The 8,295-nt window shown below is 62.5% G+C and overlaps 1 protein-coding gene across 1 annotated transcript; it reads right to left on the bottom strand.

The window, feature by feature from the left end:
- Positions 1 to 7,235: 7,235 nt before the first annotated feature.
- LOC116629177 (undifferentiated embryonic cell transcription factor 1-like) lies at positions 7,236 to 8,284 on the bottom strand (the record flags this gene model as incomplete). Its single annotated transcript, XM_032399476.1, has 2 exons — positions 7,236 to 7,720; positions 7,873 to 8,284. Coding segments are annotated over 2 exons (897 nt in total), but the record flags the coding sequence as incomplete, so codon positions are not given.
- Positions 8,285 to 8,295: the final 11 nt, after the last annotated feature.

Below are 8,295 nucleotides of genomic sequence, written 5' to 3'. Positions count from 1 at the left end.
CAAGATGTCTGGAGAGGGGCGGGGCTGTGGCCACCGGTCAGGAAGATGTGCTGGTTGAGGACTTGTCACATCCGTTCATCGCCCCCCACCCCCACCAGGGCTGGCCCCCTCCCAGTTTAGCACCCATGCTGGAAGCTTGTCCTTTGGGGGTGCGGAGCCACCTCGTCTCCTGCCCCGTGGGGATCTGCAGTGCCAAAGGTGACAGGTGTGCACACCTGCTTGGGTGCAAGCAGGGGGGAGTCCGCATTATTGTTCCTAGGACGGGGGGCTCCCAGGGCAGGTGTCCACTGCTTCCGGCTGTCCAGCAGGCTAGGAACAGGGGGCAGGCATTCCTGGACGGGGACTGCAACCAGGCAGACAGGGAGGACCCACTGGCTCCAACTGGCCACTCCCTCTCAGATTATACTCAGTGGCCCCCCCCCACCCCCCCCCCCCCACTTCACTCTGGTGCCATAGAGCCGGATTCCAGTGACAGGACGGAGGGGTGTCTGCCCGCTGGGAGTATGGACTCCTCCCTGCTGCTCCCAAGAGGACCCCAGCAGGAAGGACTGAGGAACCACTGTCCTCCCCGCCCTCCAAGACTGCCCCCACTGTGGCCAGCAGGGGCCCAGAGCCGCAAGGGGCGCTGGAGCCCCAGGTTCAAGGGGGTATAGGCCTCCGGACACCGCTGCTCCAGGAAGGCTGCAGGCTCCCTTTGGGGTCATGCACCCCTCCTGCATCCTCAGGTGGCCACCACCTTTCTCCAGGACATGACCCCAAGGACCAGCGCGTGCTGGGTCCAGGGCGACCTCCCCCCTCAGGGGGGGTGGTTGCCCCAGCCCACCGCCCGACTCCCGGGGGCGCCGGCGCCAGCCTGGGCGGGACCGCCAGCCTCTGTGCCCGCCCCGCCCAGCGGGATCAAAGGCCCCTCGGGCCTGGCGGGGATTAACACCCCCAACCCCGCCTTCCGAGACTCTCCGGCCGGGCAGGGGGTGATGTGGAAGCCGACTCCGGCGGGCACAGCGGGAACCGGCAGGCGCTGACCCCGGCCCGTGAAGGGTCAGAGGAGGGACCGCGACGCCTCTGCGCCATCCTAGCTGGTCCACCGGTCCCCGCGGGTCCCCGCAGCGTGTGCTGGTGTGGACAGTGAGGTCCCCGGGACTGCTCTAAGGACGCCTGTGGGGCAGGTTCCTAGCGCCGCGGCGACAGGGCTCAGCTGGTGGGGGCCTGCCCGACCCACGGAGGTGGGGTGGGGGGCGGCGCCACACAAGCCGGACTCCGGGGAGTAGCGTCCCACGACCGCTCCGGCCGCGCAGAGGCGGCCCCAGAAGCATCCTCGAGGGGAGCATTCGTCGGGAACGAGCGCGTCGTGAGCTCAGCAGCACTCACTGATGAAGTGCAGAAATTAGTGCTGCCGCGGCGCACAGCGCCGCACCTTTGCAAACGCAGTTTTATGCTCTCTTCACTTCGAATCTTTCAGGGCCCCATCCCGCAGCTTGCCAGGAGAGTCCTCCCTAAGGGGGCCCTCCTGCCTACACCCTCCCCTACCCGAACCGCCCCCCCACCCCGGCTGCTAGCCGTGCCGGGGGTGGACCCCGCCCTTCAGCACCGCCCTGGGCTCAGGGCCCCCTCCTCTCCCCCCACTGGGGTCTCCCCTCCCCTCCCCGCTGCCGTCTGGGTCCCTCCCTCTCTCCCGCAGCTCGAGTCCGCGCCGGCCCTCAGCTTCCTCACTCTGGGGCTGCAGACCCTGCCCCCGCCCTGGTTCTGGGACGTGCACCCCGGGTCTGCTGCCCCTCTGCCGCTCCCGCCGCCTTCCTCCGAGTGTGGCCTTGGCTCTGACCGCTGACCTCCCCCCTGAATCCAGCACCTGCTCGCCCCGGAGAGGGGGCTCCCCACGCGGAGTCCAGTCTGTCCCTCCGAGGCCCTGGCAGCCCCGCCCCGGACTCACGTCTAAAGCCCCCATTCCCTCCACGGGACCTTCCCGGACCTAAGGCCTCCACCTGGGCTCCAGGTCCCGGCGGTCCTGCAGCCCAGACGCCTCCGCCCCGCCCCGCCCCGCGCGCCTCCAGGGCCAACCCGGACGCTCGGCCGAGGGAGGCCCGCCCCGCCCAAGACCCCCTTCTCCACGCCCACCCCCATTAGGGAGGGCAGGCTGGTCCAGTGCTGCCGCACCGCTGCCTCTCCGGCACTGATTCACTCCGGCTCCGCGTGGCCGCCCCAGGCTCCCGGAGAAATTAAAGCCACAGCCGTGCGGCCCGCCAGCCCCTCCCCCACCACGCGCCCCTCCCCCACCAGGCGCCCCTCCCCCTCCCCGCCCGCCACACCACGACCTTGGATCCCCAACGGGGCGGCTCCTTCCCTTCCTTCTCCCCACCCCCCCTTTGCCCCCTAGCCTTCGCTCCAGGGCCCCCTGCTCTTCAGACTCCCCATCGGCCCTTCCACGCCCCTCCCCTGGGCTTCCTCCCCCCCTCCGTTGGAGCCCCCCAACTTCCTGTTTGTGCTCCTGGTGGAAAAAACCTAGGCATGAGTGTGGAACAAGGTGGACAGGACCCCACCCCAGCTGGGTGGGGTGCCACATTTCCAGGCTGCAGGCGTGATGAGGCAGAGCAGCCCCCCATCCCCTCCCACGCCCCCCTCCATGGAGAAGGGAGTCCAGCGGCAGGGCCAAGGGACACAGGACCTTCCGGCTCTGTTTACAGAGGCAGGCCTGGGGAGAGAACCATAGCGTTGCTACAGGTAACTATTTGGTAGAAGATGCAACCAGAAAACCAGGCGGGGTTAATCAGGTCCCGTTGGAACAGCAGGGAGTAAGACCTACTGCTGATCCTTCAGGGATCTGACATTTTTGGGGAGGCCAGAAGGGCCCTTAAAGGAATGTATCAGAACCAAAGGCTCCAAAAATAAGGAAAGGAATGGAGTGCTCACTGGCTGTTGTGGAGGTGAGAGTCAAACTCGCCCTATGGGCAGAATGGCTTGCCTGTGGGCCAACAGATAGACCCCAAACAGACTCCTCACCTGCTGGTGATGGAGAGGAGGGGCTGCATCCACGTATGAGGCCTGCGAAGCAGCCCAGGACAGAGCCAAGGGCTCAGCAAGGCTGGCATCTGGGCCAGGCCAGGAGGAGGTGAGCCTCACACCAACAGCCATTATTCGTTAAAGTGGAAGAACAAAAAATGTTAGGATTTCTCTAGAATTGTCAGAAATGACAATTCTGGGAGACAGCAGCATGTGGATGAGCTCTGGTGGGCACCACGGAAAACAAAGTGAGGGGATGGCTAGGCAGACTTCTGGAACATTGGAGTGGACTCAGCATTGAATTCTAAATGCGCTCGTGTGGTGGATTGGACAAGTGTCTGGGCGCTTGGCAGCTCTAACAGCACCACAGACTGGGGACTTAAACAGATACTTCTTTCTCCCAAGTCTGGAGGCTGGAGGTCCAAGACCAGGGCACCGGTGTGCTGGGGTTCCACTGAGGGCCATCTCCTGGCCAGCAGCTGGTCACTTCTTTGCTGTCCTGTCTCTTCTTAGAAAGCACTAATCCCAGGGATGAGGCTGCACCCTCAGAGCCTCAGCCCATCCCAAGGCCCCACCTCCTAACACCGTCACACAGGGGGTTAGGATTTCAGTATATGACTTTGGGGGACACAAGCATCCAGTCCACAATCTAGAGCAATATGTTTTCCAACAGACAGGAAAATTTAGCTGCAGAACTGGTGTGGGAGGTCAAGTAGGAACCAGTGATGTAGTCAGAGCGGTTGGCGTCCATGGTCCAGCGCAGAAGACATCACAGACGCCGGGAAATTGGGGAGGAGGGGTGACTAGGCAGCCCACAGGCCTCCGGCAAAACGGAAGCAACACAGAGGAAGTCTGTCCTATCTCTGTACAAATCATATGAAAGATAAATTTACCAAAATCTTAGGGATGTGTTCTTTGCAAAAATGATAGGTCAAGAACACTAAGCTGTTTGCTTTGACTTGGAAAACTTCAGATTTCAGAGGCTGCCTGACTCAGAGCAGAGTCCAAAAGCAGCAGGGGTTTGAGAACGTTGCAAATACCAAAATGTTTATCGGTAGAGCATTACATAGATGATGTAATTAGAGGAACAAACATGGAAGAGAAGATAATTTGGACAGATAAAGAATGACGATTGAGAAGACGGCAATTTCCAACATGAAGTCACAAAGGAAGTTTACTTTTGTTAAGTTTTAGGCTCAACTGGACATCAGAGAGATAGCGAATGCAGACCTATTGAGGAGTAAAAAAGCAGTACCCAAACCGATAGGGCTCTTTGCCTATTTGGAGAAAATACACTTAACATTAAGGTGTTCTCTTAAAACCAACGTATCGATCACCAGAAAGTTACTTCACAAGGGCCTGGACAGCACTGGTCCTTGATGGATCAGCACAATGTGAAAACACACTCTTCACTCGGGAAGGGAAAGGTGCCGGGCTGGGTGGGCAGGCCCCACAGCAGGGAGGAGAGGACCCTTGGCCACAGAGCTTCCCAGGCTGAGCTGACGAGGGGCCCAGGTGATGTGGACACTTCCTGGCCCTCAGTGCAGCACCGAACAGAATGTGCACGAAGGTGAGCTCCATACTAGCTGGGCGGGTTGACCAGGCAATTCAACAGTAGGGCATGACTCCCTGTGGCATTGCCATAGAGTGCGTGCTGTGAGAACAGTCATTATAGGTGTGAGCTGCACACCCACGTGGATGGCTACTATCAAAAAAAAAAAAAAAGCTAAGAAAATTCATGTTGGTGAGGATGCAAACTGGAACCCTTGTGTACTGTTGGCGGGAATGTAAAATGGTGCGGCCACGTGGACAACAGTATGGAGCTTCCTCAAAGAATTAAAAACAGAATTACCAGCGATCCCACCTCTGGGCGCGCACCCCCGAGAACTGAACGCACGGAGTGGAACAGATGTTTGCACCCCGTGTTCCCAACAGCATGGTTCACAGACAGCTGGAAGGGGCCCGAGCGTCCACATGGATGAAGGGAGGAAGGGAGGAGGGTCTCAGCCTTGCGAGGAGCAGCCCTGAGGGCCTGATGCCGAGTGAAAGAAGCCAGACACGGAAGGACCAGCACTGCGTGCCCCACCTTCGTGAGGTCCCCGGGGCCGGCACAGTCAGAGACGGAGACGAGACGGTGGGCGCCAGGGCGGGGGAGGGGATGGGGAGCGAGCTTCTGTCTGGGAGGACGAGCGAGTTGTAGGGCTGGAGGGTGGGGCTGGCTGCACAACACGGCGAACATGCTGGACGCCGCTGAGCTGGGTGCTTGGTGGGGGAGAGGGCTCATTTTTTAATGTATACTTTAATTTAAAAAATTTTAAAAAGGTATGAATCTGTTTTCCAAGGGCCCCTAGTGAGATGAGAGGGGGCCCTAATCTGAGGAGCGGTCCCAGGAGACCCTGCGGGAGACGCTGCCTGTGCTCGTGGTGAGGCCATTCCTTCCGTGGTGTGTTCATCCCCCACGCCCAGAACCAAACCCAGGACACTGGCGTAAGAAACGCACGTCACAGAACAGGGTGAAGACACGGCTCACCCCACTGACCCACAGGAGAGCCACAGACGAGGCGGAGGCCAGCAAGAAGGGACTTGGGAATCTTCAGGGCTTTAGCAACAGATTTTTTTTTACCCCACAGCAGATTTTTATCTGGCCCAGAACAGCCGAAACAGCTCCCCTCCCCAGCCTGGAAGACACTAAGGACGAGCAGAGAAGGAACATTCAAACTCCTTACTCCGACATAAGGGTCCTGAGGAGGCAGCCATGGGATGCGCCCCACGGGCCGCGCGCACAGCAAGGCAGAGGGGTTTTTCTTGTACCTCAAACTCAATGACTTCCATAGATTTCATTCGGTCACAAGACAGCCTTTCTCCAAGGCAGAGGGTCCCTGGCGACCTGAGCGATGCACACACCTCATGGCGTCATCCCTACCCCTGGGGGGTGCGCATATATGCCCCAGCCTGGGGCCCTGACCTAGGAGCAGGGGCTGTGTGGATAGGTCTGCAGGCTGGAATCACCCCGTAGGAGGTTTTTGGCAGCTTGGAGACCCTCAGGGACCACAGCATGGACTGCATCATGAAGCAGAGGCAAGTGTGTCTCAAGTGAGGTGACATCCAGTCACTTCTGTGGTTTTGGTCTCGCAGAGCTGCCAGGACCTACCATCAATGCACAGCTTTTGGGGTCGGGGAGACCACTCCTGCTCCCACTTGGGGATCCCTGCAGGCCAAGGGTCCAACTGGGGTCTCTTCTGTCTCCAGAAAAGGACTTGGGGGCAATGCTCCACCACCCACCCCAGAGCCCCAGGGACTGCTGGAACCTTGGAACACAGGGCCAGCAAGAACACCCATCCCTCATTTAGCCTTGTGGCCCAGGGCAACCACTTGAGTCTCTGAATGAGCCCCTACTAGAGAAACTGTATTATTATGCTGGCCAGGTGCCCTGGGGCTACTTCCTTATCTCCCTGGAGGCGGGAGCACCTCCCAGGCCCACCCAGTTGTCCTTTCCCAGCCACCGGTAGAGGGTGGGGCCACAATTACTATTTGGAAAATGCTCCCAGGGCGGTTTTGGTCAAGTCCTCTGACAACTGCTGGGACCTGGTCCTTGGCCAAAGTCGAAAGTCTCAGAGCCCCTGTCCGGCTGTCCGGGGCCCACCTAGAGCAATCGCTTCCCTGGAGACAAAAGGATCCCCTTCCCTGGTGTGCCTTAGCTCTCCCGCCTCTCCTGTTCCAGTCACCCCTGAGGAGTCCTGCTTCCCGGACAGAGCTCAGCAGAGAGGCTCAGGCCTGCCTGGGGCAGAGGTGGGTCTCTGGGCACACCGTAACTGCAGCCCAGCTCAGGCTGGGGCGGCGTAGTAGAGGGGACCCCCCCCCAGCTCATCAGGGCTCCCAGGGAAGGTGAGAATGGTCACCCATCAAGGGCTGGTGCACAGGGTTTGGGAGACCTTGGGAAAGCCAGCATGTTACAAGGACCCCAACTTTGGGTTCCACGTGCCCTTGGAAACTGGCCTCCTAGGGGAGGTCCTGGCCAGCATCCCAGCACACCCCAGGGCCCAGGCAGCCCTGGCTGTCCCGGCACCACCCGCAGGGGCCATTCCTACCCAGCACAAGACGTACACACGTTCACAGAATTAAGTCGGGAATAAACAACCTTTTTATTAAACGTACCTAGATCTGGAGTTGGGGAGGGTCACAGGATGGGGTCAGGGCAGAGGGCACACGGTCCTACAGAAGGGACCAGTGCAGGCCAGGCCTCACTCTCGCCGGTCGGCCAGGACGCCTCGCTCGGCGGCGGCGCTGCCTAAGATGAAGCCCACGGCCAGGGACACGGTCTGGTCGAAGGAGCCGCGCAGCTGCTCCACGTGCTGGTTCAGGGTCAGCAGCTGGTCGCGCAGCGGGCCCAGGATGGCCACGATGTCGCCCAGGTGCCCCAGGGTCTGCAGAAGGGCGGCGTTCAGCGACGGGGGCGCGGACTGCGGGGACGCGTGGTCCTCGGGGCGGCTGGGCGGAGAGTCGGGGTCCTCCCGGGTGGCGTCCAGGGCCGGTGGCGGCGGGGATCCCGGGGCACGGAAAGGCGCGTGGTCTTCAGGGCGGCCCGGCGCGGCGGCGACCGTGGAGAGCGCCGTCGGGGAGCCGGGAACTCGGGGGGTGTCGGCAGACTTGGGCGGGGTCGGGCTGAACCTGAGCGTCCACGCCGGGTCTGCGTCGGGGTCGCGGGCGGCCGGCGGCGGCGGGACGTCTGGAACGCGGCGGGGCCGTCGGGCCAGGCTCTGGAGGAGCGCCCGCCGCCGCCCTCACGCCCCCGGGGCTCCGATCCGCCCCTCCCCCGCCATCGGACGGCGTCCAAGGCACCCCCGGCCCTCTCGCGTCCCGGGACCGCGCCCCCCTTACCTGGCTCGGCGGGCGAGTGGGGCGCGGCGGGGGCCGGGCGGCGTCCGCGCGGGGGGCGCCCGGGCCCCGGGGACCGGCGGCGGCCGCGTCGGTGTCCGTTGTCGCCCAGCAGCCCCATGAGCTCGCGGATCTGCGCGTCGAAGGGCCCGGGCGGCTGGCCCTGGGCGTCGCGGAGCTTGTCCTTAAGGAACTTGTAGCGGCGGCGGCACTGCGCGGGCGTGCGGCGCACCTGCTGGCGGGCCAGCGCGGCCGACACGCGGCGGTAGGTGGGGAGCGCCTGGCGGCGGTCGAGCAGCAGCGCGCGCCACACGGCCGGCTGGAGCAGGGTGCCCAGCAGCAGCTCCGTCTCGCGGGCGCTCCAGGGCGTGCGCTGCGCCGAGCCCGGGGACACGGGCGAGCCCGGGAGGCCGGGGGACGCGGGGG

Source organism: Phoca vitulina, unplaced genomic scaffold, assembly GCF_004348235.1.
Source record: "Phoca vitulina isolate PV1807 unplaced genomic scaffold, GSC_HSeal_1.0 scaffold340, whole genome shotgun sequence".
Lineage (NCBI taxonomy): Eukaryota > Metazoa > Chordata > Mammalia > Carnivora > Phocidae > Phoca > Phoca vitulina.
Note: the sequence above shows the minus strand (reverse complement) of the source record. Positions and strands in the feature narration are given on the sequence as shown.